The sequence below is a fragment of the Electrophorus electricus genome, chromosome 5, assembly GCF_041902795.1.
Source record: "Electrophorus electricus isolate QZ-2024a chromosome 5, ASM4190279v1, whole genome shotgun sequence".
NCBI classification, from domain to species: domain Eukaryota; kingdom Metazoa; phylum Chordata; class Actinopteri; order Gymnotiformes; family Gymnotidae; genus Electrophorus; species Electrophorus electricus.
In genome coordinates, this window is record NC_137501.1 from 3,508,920 (window position 1) to 3,530,780 (window position 21,861).

At 40.8% G+C, this 21,861-nt stretch overlaps 1 protein-coding gene across 7 annotated transcripts; it reads left to right on the top strand.

Moving 5' to 3' along the window:
• The first annotated feature begins 188 nt into the window (after nt 1–188).
• Nucleotides 189–20,597, top strand: cert1a (ceramide transporter 1a). Of its 7 annotated transcripts, XM_027006253.3 has the most exons (17): nt 189–731; nt 1,028–1,162; nt 3,845–3,961; nt 7,238–7,345; nt 8,009–8,147; nt 8,489–8,581; nt 9,009–9,166; nt 11,817–11,909; nt 12,047–12,133; nt 13,416–13,499; nt 17,545–17,640; nt 18,116–18,248; nt 18,339–18,409; nt 18,551–18,679; nt 18,828–18,957; nt 19,080–19,134; nt 19,808–20,597. In XM_027006253.3, exons 1-17 carry the CDS (start codon nt 642–644, stop codon nt 19,815–19,817), a joined length of 1,728 nt encoding a protein of 575 aa, XP_026862054.2. In that variant the 5' UTR covers nt 189–641; the 3' UTR covers nt 19,818–20,597. The 7 variants fall into 7 exon arrangements, with proteins under 7 accessions (XP_026862054.2, XP_026862053.2, XP_081571146.1 ...); XM_027006252.3 differs by having other exon boundaries at nt 8,543–8,581; nt 19,080–20,597; XM_081715020.1 differs by having other exon boundaries at nt 193–854; nt 19,080–20,597.
• Nucleotides 20,598–21,861: the final 1,264 nt, after the last annotated feature.

Sequence of the window (21,861 nt, forward strand, 5' to 3'; positions counted from 1 at the left end):
CTTTATTGATTCTTTTAACACTTTTGGCTAATACGTCATATAGTTGGGATAAGTGTGTGTGTGTGTGTGTGTGTGTGTGTGTGTCCCGTGATATATTAACAAATGGGGCATGTTTATCCCAAGTATTCAGCCCGCTGTTTGTGTGCAGTAGTACGCAATACCTTACTCAGCCAAAAGGGGGCGACAACAAACATAAACTTTTGTCCTCGTGAGCTAGGATAAACATCAACGCGCATAGTAGAATCCAGAGTTTTGAAAGGAAACAAACGAGTCAGCAAAGCTGGATGTCAGTTGCTAATTTCTTCAGTTTGAACAGTTGAGGGTAGGGTGGGGGGGGTTGGGCTGCTGTGAGGTTTTTTGTGGCGACACTGAACTGAAGCCTGCGAAGAGAAGAGTTGAGTTAGTTTTTGGACTCCCTGGGTCTCGTTTCTTCAGCTTCGTCGCACGTATTCGTCCGTCTTGGCTAGTTATCGCCGGACCAGCTTACTTTAAGATTTACATCAGACTAAAGCGAGCGACTTCCGATGCTTGCGTTATTTTGGGGAGGTTTTACAACATCCATAGCCTGCTAGAAATCACTGGCGCGGCGCACGGAGGGCGAGTCTGTCTGGAACAGGCGAGCGGTTTGACGCCTCTGCTCCATGTCGGATCCGAATTCGGATCAGAGTTCAGACGAAGATGTGGACCCCGAATCGGAGCGAGCGGACGAGCTCGGCGGGACCCTTAGTAAAGTAAATATATGACCGACCGTGGCCTAGAAATCGGTGTTAGGATTAGTTTTTTTTACCGACACCGTTTTGTAGTGATTCGGGTGATTTTGAGGTGTTTTTCTTTTTTAATTTTTTTAAATGATCGTAAGTGGAAACGTTTCACCTTACGTTAACGACGCGAGCGGCACCCTAAGGGCTCGCGCTAAAGATAAAAAGTATTAAAAAAAATATATATATATATATATATATATATATTATTTGACGAAATTCGTCGGAAACGTCGCGCTGATCCGTCTTGGTGGTGGTTGTGCGCGCAGTGGACCAACTACATCCACGGGTGGCAGGAGCGCTGGCTCGTGCTGAGGAACAACACGCTGAGCTACTACAAGTCTGCGCACGAGCGGCAGTACGGGTGCAGGGGCGCGCTCTGCCTCAGCAAAGCTGTCGTCACAGTAAGGCTTCTCCGCCTGCCCAGGTCCTCTGGGGTCAGTGCTCCTTGGCATGGTCAGAGACTCCCAACAGAAAGGGGAATGAGATTATTATTATTATTATTATTATTATTATTATTATTATTAGTATTATTTACACTAACACATGCAACACACAAACATATACTAACAAACCAAGTATCGCAACACATTATGTGGATATGTTGACAAAAACATCGGGTGTAAGATACAAGCAGACGTGAAACGGCATCTGTGTTGTCGTGTTTTTTATATACTAAGTGTCCAAAAAAACTTTGAATTTAGTATTATAATTTCAGTGGAAGTGGAAGGCAGTTGGCCAAAATTCTTTGCTTTGCTTACACAGGGTTATAGGGGTTAGAGAAACTTCCTCAAATGCTTCGCAAATCCCTATGCTTAGAACTCTGAATCAGTCTATTGGATGTCCATCAGCATGTACCATGGAATAAGGAGTTATCTTTGAGAAGTAGCCAAACAGATCATCTCATGACAGTTTTATGAACAAACAGTTGTGTAACAACATCTGACCAGGCTTTTGGTTTGTATTAGTATTAACTAATAGCTACAGCGAGTAGCTGTCATGTCCACGTGATTCCTCTTAGGTAGCCAGCTGCTTTGAACTGAGAGATATTGGAAGGAGGGAGTGTATCCTGCATTCTTGTTTGAACACGCACAGTTTGGTGCCTTTCAGTAAAATCCTCAGAGCGCTCAGGTCAACACACTGCTCTGTTGTTACGCTGCTTGAAGCATGCGGAAATATTTGTGCAGAACAGAACACAGTTGGAAGTGTATTCAGCACAGTTTCTGACAGAAGTTTGCATCTCTTTTTCAACTGCCATACTTCTGTAAAACTCAGCAGACTTCGACTTATAATGAAACTTGAACTAATGCCCAATATTAGGTTGAAATTATTGCTGGGATTACACACTGTTTTACTGTCAAAACTGTCAGTACTTTTTATTTTCCCTTTGCTGTTAATCTTGTTTCTTTAATGGAATTCAGACTGGCCTATAACATATGGTGTCCCTCCAAGAAATGCATTAAAATGGCCAGATCTTGTTCTCCAGTAAATATAAGCCTGTCGTACCCGAGAAGGCCCTCCGTATAAAAGCACCTACTGAGGCAGAGCGATCTTCATCAAGCTCTAGTTGGAGCAGAATGGTGGGAGAAGTATAGCAAGCACAGCAGGAAACAGAGAGGGCCAATAAATGTTACATTACAGCATACAGCTGTGTGAATGCTGTACAAAGGCAATGCAGATACCTTAAAAGGTCCAGGGGAGCACATCTTTAAAGCTGAGAGCTTGAAGATGTTTCCAATTTATTGCTTTTTAAAACTCTTAATAATGTTGACGATGTAGTCAATTTGTTAGACTTTGAATGTCTTTTGAATCTGACATGGTACAGTCATAAAAACATTACAAGTTGGGATAATACCAAACTTTTGAACAGTACCAAACTTTTTTTTTTTTGGGGGGGGGGGGGGGGTTGTTTAACTGGTTTAATATTTTGGGGGATTTCATTTTTGTTTTGTTTGATTTGTGCCCCTCTATGTAGGAAACCACATTTAATGTTGGAGTGAATTAAAAAAAAAAAAAAATACACAGAGATGCTATTAGGCTAACAGTCATTTAATTTGGGCATGTCAAAGTCCAGTCATGGGGGACCGAATTCCAGCCATTGCACTGCTCAGACACACCTTCTAAACCTGGTGATTGATTGATTTATTAGTTGAACCAGGTGTGTTTAATATTTGTTAATGTAGCACTGTGGCGTCAAACCCTGGTCTGAAAGGGCCGGATGGGTGTGTTGACTGACCTGTTTGAATCCACCTGATTCAGCTTCTCAGTTGCCAGGTTTAGTTAGTGTGTCTGAGCAGAGGACTCGCTAAAACTTGCTGGACTCCAGCCCTCTAGGAATGGACTTTAACACCCCTGTTTTAATTGTAATGAATTGATAATTGTTTAAAAGTTTTTTGAATGGATGTTATGATCCTGCTCGGAAAAAAAAAAGAAAAAGCTCTGGTGACCACATCAGCATTTCATCTCTGTGTCCGGCAGCCCTACTGTTCCAATGTTTATTGAACACCACAGGCACACCTCATTCTACTTGATGAGGTACTGATTAGGTGATCACATAAACCAAATCTTATTTAATGAGCAATGTGAAAGACTGATAGAGGTGCCAAGACACATGAAAGCTGTGGTGGAAAAATCAAGGTTTTTCCGTGGAATACTGATTTCAGAACTCTTCCTAAATTAAAAAAAAAAAAAAAGTTTTTTAAAAAAATAAATATGATTTCTTTGTTTTATTTAAGGTCTGAAATCACAATTGTTTTTAGTAGGGGTCATTTTCTAAAAGTAATAAATATTCAAAATATATTTTTATTTGGAATTTTAGAAACATTGTCAGTAGTTCATTGAGTAAAACAAAAATAACAATTTTGCATATACCTATAAATAGTAAAACCAGTCAAACAAAATTTTGCTGTGGGCTAAATTTTTTTTCCCAGAGCTATAGAATGACTGTTTTGTTTGTTTATGTTTTGTGGGGTGCTGCTAGCATTCATTTGAGTTGTTTTCCATTACTCATACATTGGGTTTGTGCAAGTGCATTAATTAAGCCTAAAGTATATGTAACCTAATCTTTTGTGCATCACTGTTCAAAGCCCCACGAGTTTGACGAATGCCGCTTTGACATCAGCGTGAACGACAGCATTTGGTACTTAAGGGCCGAAGATCCTGAACTCCGGCAACAGTGGGTTGATACCATCGAACATCACAAGGTAATGTGCCAATGAAAGATGGAGCGCTGAAAAGATATCTTCCCTGTAGGTTAGTTAGTCCCTCCGACCTCAAACCTGTTCTGTCTGATAGCCGGTCTGTGGCCAGGGGAGCATAGCAGAGCTTGATTCTGTACTTTTGATTGCAGATGACTGTTAGAAACACAATGTTGGAATTTCACACTTTGGGTTTTTAGCATCAGACTTTTTCCTTCTGCAGTGCTGCATAGTGTCTGTATTTGTCTGTATTTAGTTTTAAGGTTGCATTAAAAGGTAATCCAACCCAAATAGCTGCTGCTTTGCTTTCTTTTTAACAATAGGCAGATTGCACTCCTTGAGTATGTTGTCATATTGTTGTTGTTTTTTTTCCCACCAATAATTAAAATTGGAATAAAAAACCAAAACAAACAAAGCATGACTTTGATTCATAGTAACAGCCAATCAGGCAGGGTTTCTCCCTCGCCCGTCCCAGGTGCTGAGTCAGACGATGGTGAAGGAGTGGCTCCAGGAATGTAGGGCAGTGCTTTCCTCCTTTCAGCAGGAGCATGGAAAATCTCTGGGTACGCCCTTCAGGGCTTTGGATCGTGCACAGCTGTGCGCAACTGTTCACGGGTTTGAAGCCAGCTGTTTGCGCAGGTGGGTGTGTTTGGGTGGGTGAGCACTCATGCCTGCGCTTCACAGAGGTGTACGCCTGGATCTGTGACTTGGACTATGCTCTTGGGAATTTTTTGTTAGTTACAAGTACATGCTGCCAACGTGATTTACTTTTCCTCGGCCAACGCAGGGAAGGATACCCACGTCTAAAGGCATGTGAAATGGTATTGCAGTTTGAATTGAGTACAGTTCAATTCAAGCGTGCTGTTATCTAGCGCACTAGTAGCATGTGCAGGTGATTTAATGAGCTTGTCATTTCACGAACAGATATAATTATGGGTTGAGTGAAAATGCTGTGTGGGCACCGGTGCAGCTTTTATCCCAGTTATTAGTGAGCGTGAGTGCATAAGGCCAGACGGAATATGACTGGAAGTGTTCGAGCATCACCATCAGCTGGTGGAAAGGGGCTGTGCGACTAGAACCGCACCAGCCAAAAAAATAAAATAAAATAAAAAATATATATATATATTTGACTCAAGATTTTAAACCTTTTGGCTTAAGAGGGAGTTTTAAAATATTACTGCATAATCTTCATCTAATTATAGCAAGTGACTTGGGCTGTAAATTGGTTAAAGTTCTGCAGAAATGTGGTTTTGCTTTTAACAACATCTAAATCAGCATTTTATTGCCATATCATGTAAAAGAATTTTCCCCATTATCAGCAATTTATCACAATTCTCATCATGAATTCTGATGCTGCTATTAAAAAGCATTTTGTTCACTGTTTTTACATTTCACTGGGCTACTTCTGCCTGTTGAGCAGGTAGCTTAACTATTGACTGGCTCAAGAAAGGACTGATAATGTTATTGTGGGTGGGTGCTTTACTTTTTAGAAGAGGGTGGTAATTAATTTTTTACAGTTGGAGATGAGCATTCCACATGAATGACACACAAATGTGCCCTTGCGAGGACGTACAGGCTGCAGCTGTCGTTCCACATCCCAGCGGGGTGGGTGGGGAAAGGCCAAGCGGTGCATGCTCTCTGGGTCCCTTCCTGTCCTCCTCCCACACCTCTCTGTGTCTGCCCAGCTGCGGAGATGTGTGCTGTTTAATGAGGTGTTCGGGGTCTGAAGGATACTGTATGCGGCTGTGTGTGTGAGTGGGGTGCTGTAGGGAGAGCCTGCAAATGTGTGCATAGCAACCGGGGGAGTTGCCAGTCTCTCTCAGTAAAACATTTCTCTCTCTCTCTCGCATCCCACACACCAACCTTTAGAAGGCACACTTAACCGAATCTACACTTTCCAACCCCCCCCCTCCCCTTGCCTCGCTGTCACAGAGCTCCTCTGCCCTTGCCAGAGCGAAGCGTGGTTCCTACGCCTGCTTCTCCCTCTTCTGCGGGGCATGCCAGGCCGGGGGAAGCCCCGGGGAGGCCCGCGCCGGGAGCGCAGCGGGACCTCGCGGGACTGCGGCAGCGCGCTATTCTGCTTTGCCTGCTGGCGCGGACCGATGGTGGGCTCCCAACTAGCTGATATTCCGCTGCTTTTCATCCGTTTCCGTTCTCTCAGCATTACTGGAGTTGGCCATGTGCCATCGTGCAGATCATCTGCGTTAAGGTCTGATGCGTTTGTTTTTCACTGCCTGTAATTTTAAAAGGTTAACTGCAGTCAGGGGATGAAAAATTGCCAGGGCATGTAATGCAGCTGTCACAGAAATCCAATGGCATGGTAACTTGTGTGTTTTAATTCAGTTTAATTTATCTGTTTACTTTGTAGATGTCTGCTTTAAGGTTGGGTAATTGTATTCCAGTGGCTGTAGTTTTAAGTTACCTAAGGCCAGGTTAACAACACACTCAGCATGAGCGCTCTCTTCGCTTCACTGCATCTGATATGCTTTTATGTGATTAAAGCTTGGTTGTGCATTTTTTTTAGTGTATCTTTTTAAATGTTGTTTGTTTTTGTGTTTTTCTGCCCCACCTCTCACAATCCCTCACAGGCCATTAGCAAAGCCACTTTAGATAATGAAGCTTTTCAAAAGCCTCTGCGTTGTCAGCTATGCAGCACAGTGGCCTCTACAGAGGAGTCTTATGAAAAATGTTTGTTGGGTATAAGGCTACAACATGTCCTGTTGGATTATGATCCTCACACAAATTCTATATGCTAAGTGCCTTTTTAAAGAACATTTGTGTAGATGTATTTAAAAATGAACAAGGGTGGTGGAATTGTTTGGTAAAAGATGAAGGAGAATATCATGTCATGCTAGTAAGAAACTGTTATTTTTCTTCTAGATCTCATGTAAATTGCAACATTATATATTGTTCCTGCTCCTTAACAGGAAGGTTGCTTGTCTGTGTGTGTCTCCACTTGGTACCCATGGGTACTTGGTACCCATCAGCCTAAATAGCCAGAATGTCCATGTGCTGGAAGTACACTTGCTGGCAGTGAGCATCTCTTTAGACAGCCATGACATGTCGGGTTGGCTACAGCTTCCTCTCACATTAGACCCTGAAAAAAATACCGTTTTTGTTTTGTTTGTTTTTGTTCGTTTATGTTCTTGTACCATCTAAAGTTCATTATTTCATGGATGTCCTATTATCCTATTTAAAGTTACCCCAAAAATACCTGGAACTGTGTCTCTCTGTGTGTGTGTGTGTGTGGTTGGGTGGGTGTGCATCTGTCGGTGTACCCAGGCTGAGTCAGGCTATGGTTCAGAAAGCAGTCTGAAACACCATGGTTCAACACTGTCACTCATCTCTGCAACCAGTGGCCTCTCTTCCACCTCTGCGTCATCCTTCAGGGTAAAGGACCTCTGCACATCACCTCTGAATACTCACACACACATCTGCTTCGGGTGTATTTAGGATGAAATAGGCTATATCCATGTCGGAAGCTATGAAAATGAAATGCCTCGACTTGATTAAACATTACTAGCCCACAGTGGGATTCAAAGTGAATGCCATTCTTGTTTAAGAGAAAAAACAGATGACACATTCACTCACTTAGGCTCTCTGCAGAGGTGTGAAGGTGTTAACCATTCGGGAAGCATTAATTTCCCATATAGGTGAAGAGTTTCACACACATCAAATAGTTAGCATAGTTAGAAATACCGCAGTTAGAGTAGAATACGATGGGTTTCTAGATATGTGCGTTCATCTTCATCAGCAAGGCAAATTTTTGACCCAACATTGTTTTGCCTGAAGTGTGGTTTGTTTGTCATCTGTACAGAGACGTTTTCTCTGTAGGTTTGTACTTTGCTGCTTTTGTGACAATACGTTGCTATTGGAAATTTAAAGTGTCTTCAGTATGTCCAAACAAGTGGAAGGGGGGGAAAAAAGCAGCAAAAGGCACCGTGCGCAAACAGGTGCTCCCAGGAGATGTTCCCTCTGCAGCGGCACCTGATTCGCTATTCACTGCTGCCTTTTATTGCGTGAAAAATTGTTCTTTTGTTGGTGATCGCACAGAAGGGCCACAGTCTGCAGGAGAAGGTTGCCGAGATGGAGACCTTTCGGGACATTCTGTGCAGACAAGTGGACACGCTACAGACCTACTTCGACAGCTGTGTGAGTGGACACCACAGAGAGGAGCTCCAGAAAGACAAAGGTGTGATGGCCAAATTTAACCTGCCATGCCTTGCACACAGATCAGTTGACAAGCAGTGGAATAAAGACCGAATGAATTGCCATTTTCCCTTTGAAAGCCATGCCCGAAACAGCCCATGATTAAATCAGACTTTGATGTGGTGACCATTTTCATGGCTATGATCTAAATTTATGCTTTGTTATAATTTGTGTGTCTAAGCTGAGTGAGAGATTGATGAAACTGAATAATGGTTATTTCAGCGTCTGTGTGTTGGAGCTGCCGTGTTAAGGTTAACTGCAATGGTCTACTATAGTAGCACTGCTAGTCTAGTCCGAGTTTTTCTGATGTTTATAATACTTTAGTTAAGGACGGCGACGATGATGATGATGACGATGATTCCCCAATCTCACGAACAGATGGAGACTACCTACTCGACGACAGCTGCAAGGAAAAATGTGAGTATGATTGTAGCTGTATTCTGTTTATTATTATTAGTTTTTATTATCATTATTAACAGATTAAATTCCAGAATTGTTTATATTAAAGGTTTAAAGTATGAAGTGAAGGTTTACTCATAGCTAATCATAGTTATCTAACTAGCTAAGCATAAAATCAGATACAAAATGTTTATCTAGCTACTCCCCATCCAAAGGGTTTCTATAAACCATGATGCATTGTCCCTGCACATGTACTATTTTGAATTTATAGGTAGCAAAAGTTTATTTTTTAAATTTCTTTTCTATGTTAGTTTTTGGTAAGCCAAATAAGTTAAAAAAAAGGTATAAAAATCACAGCAGCTTGTCTGGTCATCCCTTTAACAGAGGTTCATTTTAGGCCTTTGTTACCAATTAGCGCTGGCTGTGCTGTCTGTCTGTTCCTTAGTATTCCCCGTGGCCAGTCCCAGAGGACCCGCTGGCATTGATTTCAAAGGGGAAGCCATCGCTTTCAAAGCCACCACTGCAGGGATCTTCTCCACACTGTCCCACTGCATCGAGACCATGGTCAAGCGGGAGGAGCGCTGGCAGAGACGACTGGAGAAAGTACGTCTGTTCCAGGAGGTTTAAAGGAACACAGAATACCACTCGGCATTTGGCTCGGACCAAACAGCACTATTGCTTAAACTAGTTGAGTTTGGAAGGCTAGCTGGCTTTGGAAGAGTGCGCTTGCGTTTCATTGGTGTAGTGGGGTGGGGAAAAAAAATGTTTTGTTCCAAACAAGTGGTTTTTAGAGTTATATTATCTGAAGATGCATTTTCCAGTGTGATACTTACACACTGTGAGACGTACATAGGCCACTTAATTACTTGTGCTATTTTAATGGAGTCTAATAGATTGAGACAACATGGGAACTATGACCTGTGTATTCACTTTTTGGAAACGTTGTTGTTGTTCTTAGTGGAGATGAAACCACAGAGCATTTAGCAGATCGTTATCACTTTCACACCTCTGCAGTGAGCCTAAAGGGATGAATTTATTCACATTAAAGTTCCCTCAAGTACCTTTAAGACAATGGCATTTTAAAGATAGATCTGTCTGGTGCTATGGCAGGAGGTGAACATTTCAAGCCCTTTGAGTTACTGACTTAAAAGACTATTACCCAGCTCTTGACACAACGTCTTCAACATAATTTAATAAGCGGATAAGCTGCAATGATGGCAAAACCAAGCCTATTGCCAAAAGCCCCGTGAAACTGAATTCTTTGAAGGTGGCACAGACTTTTCCTTGAACGTTTCTTCACGCATTTGTGCTACCCTTCATTAGCATCTAGTTGCAAAGTCTCGGACTTGCCCAACCAGTTTGTCTGCTTACCATGCTGTCCTGAGGTATTGTTGGGGAGGAAGTACTTGAATTCCAGTGCTTGCAAAGGAGCGGGTGTGTCTGTGCACGTACACCGACTCAGTGGAACGAGTCCTGGGACGGGAAGCCAGCCTACAGTTGGCGTCTTAGATGGATGCTTAGTCATCTGTGGATTTTTACCTGGCGGGAGGGGTCACGCCATCCACGCTGAAGCCATGGCTGCTCTAGCCGGCCCCGTCTCTGCAGACGAACAGAACCAGACCCGTCCTTGTACACAGAGCAACGTCCACGCCGTAGGTGTTGCCGGCTCTCCTTACAGACTCTGCGTGTCTGTCTGTGGCTTGCGTGTCTCATTTTGTTGAGGCATGTGGACACAAATAAGTTCAAAATGTTGTTGCTGCTGTTTTCTGCATCTCTGCCGTGCCTGCAGAGAGCAACATTTGTGTGTATTCAGGGGGAATTGAAGCTGTTTGCTTTGAGGCTAAACTGCTGGTCTCTCTTACCTGTTTCTTCATTGCACCATTTCTTCGTTAGCATCTTCCGGTTCTCAGAGGCACTAATTGCTGATTACTTTCACATCTGAGCATCTTTTGCTTATCAGTGGAGTTGTCTAGGGATTCGCAGTAGGGGTGTAATGATGCACTCTGCTCATGATTTGTTTTGGTTCACGATAATGGATTCGCAGTTCTATATTTTTTCCCCACAATATTTGAAAGTACATTTTTAGAGAAAATAACTTATTATTATTTTTCTTTACATTTATGCTGTTTGGCTGACACTTTTATCCAAAGCGACTTACAATTATGACTGAGTACAACTTGAGCAATTGAGGCTTAAGGGCCTTGCTCAGGGGCCCAACAGTGGCGACTTGGCAGTGGTGGGGCTTGAACCAACCTTTCGATTATAAGTCAAGTAGCTGAACCACTAAGCTGCCACTGCCCACTGCTATAAAATTGCCTGCAAAGGAAATATGGTGCAGAGGTTTACATTTGTAAACAAAATGCAGTTTCACTATATTGAATAACCAGAAATAAAAAGGAATGTTTTCATTTGAAGTATAGACAATGCAAAACACTGCGTAAATATTTAAACAAGAATTTTGCTTCTCCTGCAATTAAAAGAAATTTCAAGGAACTTTGATTTATAACTTTATCAAAATGTGCTACTGGAGCAGCTTTGCCATAGGTCAAGTGCGACATCTTGTGTTCAAACAATGCAGCTGCCTGATAAAGCATAATATAATGACTTGGTGGCACGGTCTCTTGGTGGTTAGCATATTTGCCTCTTAGTGCTGGGGTATTGGGTTCCAGTCCCTATCTGGGTGGAGTTTCCATGTTCTGCCTGTGTCTGTGTGGGTATCCTCCAGGATCTCTCGTTTCCTCCCACAGTCTAGAGACATGGAGATTAGGTTGATTATAGGTTAATTGGATACTTTTAAATTGGCCTGTGTGTGTGTGTCTGTAAAGCGTCCTTGAGTTTGAGAGAGGCACTGTATAAATTTGTTTAATAATGAACAGAACGTCCATTGCCACGTCACTTTTCTATGTCTCGATGCATTGCTACACCCTTAGTTCTGAGCTGTTGGGGGACGCAGAACCCGAGTACTCCACACCACCTGCATTCTGAACAAATGCTTTCACTTTCATGACTTGATTGCCCTGCTTTAGTGTGTGAAGCGTTAGTCTAGATCGGAAACCTGCGAGAGCAAAAAAGATCCTCTCTAGCTACAGGTAGGCGTTTCATGCCTTCAGCTCTTTGCACACATAGCACAAGTAACTGAGAGCTCAGTCAGAGGAGTACATGTTGGGGTTTAATAATATTATTTTCTAATTCGCATTAATTGGCATTCCATCTGTCAGAGTTGACAACTAAACAACACATCTTTTCTTGCAAGGAAATGGAGCGAAGGCGACGAGTAGAAGAATCTTATAAATTGGTCTTAATGGACCTGAACAAAAAGTCTCAATACGGAGGGCCAGATTATGAAGTAAGTGCCCTTAAAGTAAATCTAAGACTTTTTATATGTCCAGTATGTTCCAATAATGTGTAGGAGTGTAGGTCCAACAAATGGAAGAGATGGGTATTATGACCCTAATAAACATTCTCACAATATATGACTTTCAGGAGGGTCCAAATAGCCTCATCAACGAAGACGAGTTCTATGATGCTGTCGAGGCAGCATTGGATCAGCAGGACAGGATTGAGGAGGAGGTAAGGGGTGACCATTGTAGGGCTGGATTATCTGGAGAGTTCACAGCACCAACGCGTCATTGCTCAGAATGCATAACGCACACATTAAAGTTAGCTTGTCCTCTAACTTTAATAGGCTGAATTAAAACAATAAAAGAACATAATGTGGCCTGCGTGACAGGTTTTGGGTGACGATTATGGTGAAGTTGAATGCAAAAAAGTTGCCAGTGTTTGGGGGGCCCCTGAGCAAGGCCCTTAACCCTCAACTGCTCAAGTTGTACTCCATCGTGTTTAAGTCGATTTGGATAAAAGCGTCAGCTAAATTCCATTAATGTAAATGTATTATGGTGAAGAGATTTTGCTCACCAACATGCTTTCTTAACTGCTCCCATTAGAGCCACCCCATGGTCTGTTATTGCTACCATAGTTGTTGGTAAAAGCTTTGTTAAAATTCTGAATAGACGTTTGCTCAGAATGCATGTGTACATTTGATCATATGAGAAAAGAATGCTCTGTGGGCCAGATTACTGCATCTCGTTACTTTCTGGTCTTCCTCTACGGGTCATCAGATTTCTACAACTGATCCAGAATGTAGCAGCACGAGTAGACGTCAGTCTTCCAAATTTCATACATCACTCCACTCCTGCGTTCCCTTCACTGGCTTCCAGTTGCTGCCTGTGTCAGATTTACGAGCCTGAAGCTCGTCTACGAGGCCAAAAATGGACCATCCCCTCCATACATGATGAGACTGGTCAAAACCCGGTCCGTACCTTGAGTACTTCAACCCTCAAATATGGCTCATCTTGAAACAGTGCTTCGTCTCGTGGAAGACATGCATCAAGACTATTCTCTGTCCTGGCTCCCAGATGGTGGAACAAATTAACTCTGGCTGTCGAGATAGCAGAGTCCCTTGCAGTTTTCAGACTTGTCCATTTATGGAATATTTAAATGACCACTCTAGTGCTTGTCTGGTATTATTTGTTGCTGTACTCATTGTCTGATATAGAGAAGTGCTCATTTTGTACTTCTAGGTATCAGCTTTGGTTCCTGTATTTCAGCAGTATTCCAGTTCAATGGTATCTTGAACTCTAACCTACTGTACTGGCTAGGATACAAAAGTGTTTTGTCATCTACTTGTAGAATGTAAGTTGCTTTGGATAAAAGTGTCTGATAAATGCAGTAAATGTAACATGTATGTAGCCAGTTATCAATGCAGAGAGAGGGACATTTATAACGTAATTTGGCCACCTCTGCACAGGCATAGCAGTTGCAGTTGTGGGTAATTTCTTCTTTATTTCCTCAGTCTGAGAAGTGCCGGAGCCCTCGTCCAGTCGCGCTCAGCCCTGATTCCGATTCCTCCGCTGGTACTCACAGATACTCCACCGAGGTACCTGACTGCTACTTTACACACAGCCCACACAAGTTCACCACCAGACTTTATTCTTTTCTGTGTAACCATGCCAGCACAGCTTTTTTCCACTTCTGTTTTTAATACTGGGTTTCGATGTAATATTTGTTTTCTAGTGTTTTATCTATAATGCCGTCAACTGCAGATTTTTCACTTTTCTATATTTCTATTTCAGATTGGTTGTAACGACTGTCTAGTTATATTTTTTACTCTGGCCCTTTTTTCTTACCTGTCTAGCTTCTCTATTTCTATTTCAGATTGGTTGTAACAACTGTCTAGTTATATTTTTTACTCTGGCCCTTTTTTCTTACCTGTCTAGCTTCTCTATTTCTATTTCAGATTGGTTGTAACGACTGTCTAGTTATATTTTTTACTCTGGCCCTTTTTTCTTACCTGTCTAGCTTCTCTATTTCTATTTCAGATTGGTTGTAACGACTGTCTAGTTATATTTTTTACTCTGGCCCTTTTTTCTTACCTGTCTAGCTTCTCTATTTCTATTTCAGATTGGTTGTAACGACTGTCTAGTTATATTTTTTACTCTGGCCCTTTTTTCTTACCTGTCTAGCTTCTATATTTCTATTTCAGATTGGTTGTAACGACTGTCTAGTTATATTTTTTACTCTGGCCCTTTTTTCTTACCTGTCTAGCTTCTATATTTCTATTTCAGATTGGTTGTAACGACTGTCTAGTTATATTTTTTACTCTGGCCCTTTTTTCTTACCTGTCTAGCTTCTATATTTCTATTTCAGATTGGTTGTAACGACTGTCTAGTTATATTTTTTACTCTGGCCCTTTTTTCTTACCTGTCTAGCTTCTCTATTTCTATTTCAGATTGGTTGTAACGACTGTCTAGTTATATTTTTTACTCTGGCCCTTTTTTCTTACCTGTCTAGCTTCTCTATTTCTATTTCAGATTGGTTGTAACGACTGTCTAGTTATATTTTTTACTCTGGCCCTTTTTTCTTACCTGTCTAGCTTCTCTATTTCTATTTCAGATTGGTTGTAACGACTGTCTAGTTATATTTTTTACTCTGGCCCTTTTTTCTTACCTGTCTAGCTTCTATATTTCTATTTCAGATTGGTTGTAACGACTGTCTAGTTATATTTTTTACTCTGGCCCTTTTTTCTTACCTGTCTAGCTTCTATATTTCTATTTCAGATTGGTTGTAACGACTGTCTAGTTATATTTTTTACTCTGGCCCTTTTTTCTTACCTGTCTAGCTTCTATATTTCTATTTCAGATTGGTTGTAACGACTGTCTAGTTATATTTTTTACTCTGGCCCTTTTTTCTTACCTGTCTAGCTTCTATATTTCTATTTCAGATTGGTTGTAACGACTGTCTAGTTATATTTTTTACTCTGGCCCTTTTTTCTTACCTGTCTAGCTTCTCTATTTCTATTTCAGATTGGTTGTAACGACTGTCTAGTTATATTTTTTACTCTGGCCCTTTTTTCTTACCTGTCTAGCTTCTATATTTCTATTTCAGATTGGTTGTAACGACTGTCTAGTTATATTTTTTACTCTGGCCCTTTTTTCTTACCTGTCTAGCTTCTATATTTCTATTTCAGATTGGTTGTAACGACTGTCTAGTTATATTTTTTACTCTGGCCCTTTTTTCTTACCTGTCTAGCTTCTATATTTCTATTTCAGATTGGTTGTAACGACTGTCTAGTTATATTTTTTACTCTGGCCCTTTTTTCTTACCTGTCTAGCTTCTATATTTCTATTTCAGATTGGTTGTAACGACTGTCTAGTTATATTTTTTACTCTGGCCCTTTTTTCTTACCTGTCTAGCTTCTATATTTCTATTTCAGATTGGTTGTAACGACTGTCTAGTTATATTTTTTACTCTGGCCCTTTTTTCTTACCTGTCTAGCTTCTATATTTCTATTTCAGATTGGTTGTAACGACTGTCTAGTTATATTTTTTACTCTGGCCCTTTTTTCTTACCTGTCTAGCTTCTATATTTCTATTTCAGATTGGTTGTAACGACTGTCTAGTTATATTTTTTACTCTGGCCCTTTTTTCTTACCTGTCTAGCTTCTATATTTCTATTTCAGATTGGTTGTAACGACTGTCTAGTTATATTTTTTACTCTGGCCCTTTTTTCTTACCTGTCTAGCTTCTATATTTCTATTTCAGATTGGTTGTAACGACTGTCTAGTTATATTTTTTACTCTGGCCCTTTTTTCTTACCTGTCTAGCTTCTATATTTCTATTTCAGATTGGTTGTAACGACTGTCTAGTTATATTTTTTACTCTGGCCCTTTTTTCTTACCTGTCTAGCTTCTCTATTTCTATTTCAGATTGGCTGTAACGACTGTCTAGTTATATTTTTTACTCTGGCCCTTTTTTCTTACCTGTCTAGCTTCTATATTTCTATTTCAGATTGGCTGTAACGACTGTCTAGTTATATTTTTTACTCTGGCCCTTTTTTCTTACCTGTCTAGCTTCTATATTTCTATTTCAGATTGGTTGTAACGACTGTCTAGTTATATTTTTTACTCTGGCCCTTTTTTCTTACCTGTCTAGCTTCTATATTTCTATTTCAGATTGGTTGTAACGACTGTCTAGTTATATTTTTTACTCTGGCCCTTTTTTCTTACCTGTCTAGCTTCTATATTTCTATTTCAGATTGGTTGTAACGACTGTCTAGTTATATTTTTTACTCTGGCCCTTTTTTCTTACCTGTCTAGCTTCTATATTTCTATTTCAGATTGGTTGTAACGACTGTCTAGTTATATTTTTTACTCTGGCCCTTTTTTCTTACCTGTCTAGCTTCTATATTTCTATTTCAGATTGGTTGTAACGACTGTCTAGTTATATTTTTTACTCTGGCCCTTTTTTCTTACCTGTCTAGCTTCTATATTTCTATTTCAGATTGGTTGTAACGACTGTCTAGTTATATTTTTTACTCTGGCCCTTTTTTCTTACCTGTCTAGCTTCTATATTTCTATTTCAGATTGGTTGTAACGACTGTCTAGTTATATTTTTTACTCTGGCCCTTTTTTCTTACCTGTCTAGCTTCTATATTTCTATTTCAGATTGGTTGTAACGACTGTCTAGTTATATTTTTTACTCTGGCCCTTTTTTCTTACCTGTCTAGCTTCTCTATTTCTATTTCAGATTGGTTGTAACGACTGTCTAGTTATATTTTTTACTCTGGCCCTTTTTTCTTACCTGTCTAGCTTCTATATTTCTATTTCAGATTGGCTGTAACGACTGTCTAGTTATATTTTTTACTCTGGCCCTTTTTTCTTACCTGTCTAGCTTCAGCCACACAGTCATGCTTCTTCCCTTTCCTCTCTTCACCTGGTCAGTGCTTCCAATGACGTACACAGGCTGAGTGCTAAGCTACTGTGTCGTATGAGCATTCTAGCATCAGACGGACTTTTATTTCTCACAGCCAACGCTTTCTATTGCATTTTATGCTAATGTCTCCTGGGGGTATGGTTGACACAGGTCTGTCTGAATCTGAAGCCAGAATGTTCTCTGCATTTAAAAAAAACAACAAAAAAACAATAACCCAAGCCCTCCTCTTTTGGTTGATGTTCTGGAACCTTAACAACAAAGAAACATAAGAAAACAGTTCTAAGTCTTTAGTTAAGTAGAAATTTGTAAAGCGGACATCTATAAGAAGTCCTTGAGTTCAGGGAAGTGGCATAGTTCTAAATGCACGGACGTCTCGTAAAAAGCACAAAAGCCGATGGGTTGGAGAGAACCTGAGAAATACAACACAGCTGCAGGTCAAACAGTGACGCTCTTATCAGCTGCAGTGAACGCCCCATTTAGAGTGCACGAACTGCTCCAGCGTTACTTTAATTCCAGCCACTTGGGTCTAATGTACTTGTTTTGCACGGTAACCAACACTGTTGATCTTTCTGTTTGTGCACTGCATAATTTGGATTTGAGGATGCATTTGTGTTCGTGTGATGTTACAATCCAAACCTCCTTAATGAGCAAAGGAGTGACCTTCATGCCACCATTGTATTTTTATTTATTTATTTATTTATTTTTGCACAGGTGGATGAGATGGTGCACAGTCACATGACCCACTCATTACAGGACGTAGGCGGAGACGCCAACTGGCAGCTCATCACTGAGGAGGGAGACCTGAGGGTGAGGTGGTGGAGAGTCAGTCAGTCAGATGGAGTACATATGTGTGCCTGACAGGTGGCCACACAGGAGGCTGCATTGTGTGTGGCTTTAGAGGATGCTAGTGGGGCTCGGGCTGAATTTGTCATAGCCATATAACTCACACCTAGGCTGCAAAATGTAGCTTGGCGTAAGCCCTTATGTTTGATTTCTGCTGGATCTCTCAGACCAATGAAAACACATTGGTAATGTCTTTGTGGTATTGTCGTAAATGTGGAAATGTGAGATCCGTGAATATTCACTTTGCAAGCTTGTACCTCTGTGTGCTTGCGTATGTGCATAGAAGGGCAGGTGGGTGGAAGATATGGTAACGCATGACTGCGCCACCAGATGGCACAAAGCATTCAAATTCAAAGCTCTTGCTCAATTCTTTTTCTCTTCCCTTGTGTGATCATGTCACGGGGAGTAACGTGTAACCTGTTGTGATTGTGTTCATTAGGTGTACAGGAGAGAGGTGGAGGAGAATGGTGTTGTTTTGGACCCTCTTAAAGCCACTCATGTGGTTAGTGGGGTCACAGGTCATGAGGTGTGCCATTACTTTTGGGACACAACCTTCCGGAGTGACTGGGAGAGTGCGTATCTGTGCTGCTACATGACTCAAATCAAAATGCTAAACCTTGTTGGGCAAAGCTGATGATGTCTTTTTGCTTCACCTTTCTCAGCAAATGTTGAAAGCTTTACTGTGGCAGAGCCATTGTCAGACACGGCAGTAATTATTTACCAGACTCAAAAGGTAGAGTGCATTTTAAATTGCTATTAGTCTAAACCTTGTTATGGATTCATTTGACGTGCAAGGCCATTGTCTTTGAACGCAGGTGTGTGCCGTTTGCAGTGCCTTTGTTCTCAAGACGGCTTGCTCTTGGTTCTGTTGCAGAGGGTGTGGCCTGCTTCCCAAAGAGACATCCTTTATCTCTCAGTGATCCAGCGAATGCTCTCTGCCAACGAGAGCGAGCCAGAAACGTGGCTCGTTTGCAACTTCTCAGTAGATCATGACAGTTATCCAGTAAGAGATCATTTTGGATCGAATTTGATTTTGGAACCTGTTTTTCCATGTTTAACCCTTTAACTTTGTAAGAGTACCATGGCATCAGTGGCAATCATTGCTTCTGAGTGCCATGAATACCTTCAGTTTACACACTTGGTTTTTCCAGCCCACTAGTAGGTGTATCCGTGCCAAAATCAATGTGGCCATGATCTGTCAAACACTAGTCAGTCCACCAAAGGGCAACAAGGAGATGATCAGAGACGACATCCTGTGTAAAATAACATATGTAGCCAATGGTGAGTATGACAACGGCAAGCTGTTTATCCTCTAAATATCAATGTTGCAGTAAAGCACTTTTGTACTGTTGTCAAATATTGTGAAAATTTAGCTTTTTTTTCTCCTTTTTCTTAATTCTCAGTGAATCCAGGAGGGTGGGCACCAGCGTCGGTCTTACGGGCAGTGGCTAGACGAGAGTATCCTAAATTCTTGAAACGTTTCACGTCATATGTTCAAGAGAAAACCAGCAGGCAAGCAATCCTCTTTTAAACAGGGGTCATCGGTGTCTTTTCTGTTGAACAACAGCTCAGCATTACATTGCAATATCAGTTAACAAAGCTTAGAAGTTCTTTTGCGTTGTATCCGCCAGCCTACCATAAAAGCATGTATGCAAGTGGCCTTATCCATTCATAAAACATCCTAAATCATAATACTGAGGTAGCCTGTTGAACAGCTTAAGAAAACTGCATTACTCAGAAATCATTAAAAGCGAACGTTATGACACCGTGTTCTGCGTATTAGAAATGTCATACAGACAGAAATAAAATGGGGGGAAAGTAGCTACCTTATGGTGTGTGGACACTAAAAGACTCTTCCCGAGAGACTGGAACAAGTATTTCACCAGAAGACCACAGCCTGTGTTGTTTTCAACAGCGATTACATGTACTACATTTTCGGAGTCTTTACTCATTTTGTGGGGATAGATGCTGCTTATATTTTGTCTGGTTTGGTTTTAATAATTGTTGAAGTGTTTACTTATGGTATGGTTAATGTTTTGTATTCGTAATTATTGCAGATGGCTAAACTGTTTTGTTCTCTTTATGAAAAATAAACACTTTGAACTTGAAAGCCTTAATGAAAAACCTTCAGTTACAGCTGAGGTGTCTTTCTGGCCTTGATCTTTATTGCCTCTTTGTGGTGGCATTTCTTTGATTTGATGGACAGAGAAGGTAAAAAGCTTTTAACTTTTTTTAGTCCTTTTGTATCCTGTGTCTTGTGTACAAATGTGAAAGATAATGGGTTGAAAATGACCCTAATTGTTGCTCAGATTTCAAGAATTTCATTCAGGTTGAATAAAGTTACAGCATAGATTAACTGGTTTGCCAGAGAGACTGATTTAGGTAAAACGGTCTTATAAAGGTGGTTTTCCTTGGTAGAACATTTCACAGAATTATAAGGAACTGCTTTCTTTTGCACATTCACAATGTGGATAAGCCTCTTTATCATTCCTAAACCATAAAATATTTATCTAGAAGTGTGGGAGCAATGTGTAATCTATTGGGATCCGATGTAATAAATTGTCTTTATTTAGTCAAATCTTAAATTGAAAGAATGAGAATTGCCTTATGCATCTACACCACACAAGATGGTCCCTTGCTCTGTTCTACCATTGCTGTAGTCAGCTGACATTTGCTACAACTACCAGTTAAGTGTTGTATCTTTGAGATTTTTCTGCATTAGATATAGAAGGACACATTTGAAGAGATTATACAAATGTTATTGTGCTTGTCAAGAGGTAACTGACATTTGACAGAATGCATTTTGGAGAATTTCATTTGTAAATATGCAGTAATCTGATTCTGGTTTGTTTGATTTAAAAAAAATGTTTTGTATATAATACTCTGGAATGATTAAACTATATAAATGTCTGGATCAAGAATATTGTGTAATTTGATTTAAGATACATTAGGTTATTTAATATGAGGCTACATTTCTAAATTTGCTGGGAAACCATCTCTCACACACAGTTAAAATGCTTGTTTTTTCCACAACCAGATAGGTCCATAAATACTTATTTTAGCATCTACTGCAGCATGTTGGGGTTGACATTAAATAATGAATATGCTCAGTGTTCAGAGTTACAGCTTTAATTTAAGGTTATTTAGATCCAAATCGTGGGAATTATGGTTTTATACATGGCCTCCAAGAACACAAAATGAGAGATTCTAGCCAATGCTATCTAGACTTCTGACTCTAACACGAGGTCAAACTCTGACGTGGCATCCTTACATAACATCCTTTTACACTTGGTTTTTACAGTCAAGTTACTTGACTTATGATTGGATGGTTGCTGGTTCAAGCCCCACCACTGCCAAGTTGCCACTGTTGGGCCCCTGAGCAAGACCCTTAACCCTCAATTGCTCAAGTTGTACTCAGTCATAATTGTAAGTCATTTTGGATAAAGGTGTTAGCTAAATGCTGTAAATGTCTATGCAAATCTGTAACATAATTGATTACTTCAAAAAAATACATTTGCTTAGGCAGGGAACTCACCGATGTGTGCTTGAGTTTGTTTTTTTTTGGTGGGGGGGTTGCATGCTGTGGAAATGGACCATACAGCTTGAACACAATGTCAGGGTAAAGTGGATAGACTGTGGTGCCTACCAGGTGTTTTTACAGAGCATAATCACCTGGTATCATCCCCTCGTGCCCTCAACTGCCCCTGCATGGTATAGGGGAGAAGATGAGGTAAAGAGGAGAGTGCAGGGGAGGGGATTGAAGCCTTGGCACCAGAGTCTGCACCTGTGTTGCCATGGGAGACCAGATCAAGAGTTTTTAGTGTGGCCTTTGCATTTGATGGCAGCTAACTGAGAAAGCAATTGAATATCAGCCAGTGGTGCTTTGATATGCTGGCAATAGAAATGATATCCAACAGAAGTGAGAAAGTGAATCAGATAAGAATCAGAGTGTGTGTGTGTGTGTGTGTGTGTGTGTGTGAAGCACTCTACATCCTTTTTGAGGGTCTACCAGGAGCTTTAGCGATGCTCAGCCAATCAGCCGTCACTGCTCTGATGACATGTGATGCAGGGTGAGCTCTGATGAGGCAAGTGTCTCTGCTGACATTGTCACTGCTAGATAGTTGCAGTATCCTAATGTTTCTTCCTACTCTGCTGTATTTGTTGGAATGAAGCTTCAGCTCTTAA

Excerpts from the sequence above, each read along its gene's own strand:
- cert1a (XM_027006250.3), top strand. The coding sequence starts at position 642 with ATGTCGGATCCGAATTCGGATCAGAGTTCAGACGAAGATGTGGACCCC. Across the intron at positions 13,500-17,544 it reads CTCACAGATACTCCACCGAG|GTGGATGAGATGGTGCACAG; the intron begins GTACCTGACTGC and ends ATTTTTGCACAG. Across the intron at positions 18,958-19,079 it reads AATAACATATGTAGCCAATG|TGAATCCAGGAGGGTGGGCA; the intron begins GTGAGTATGACA and ends CTTAATTCTCAG.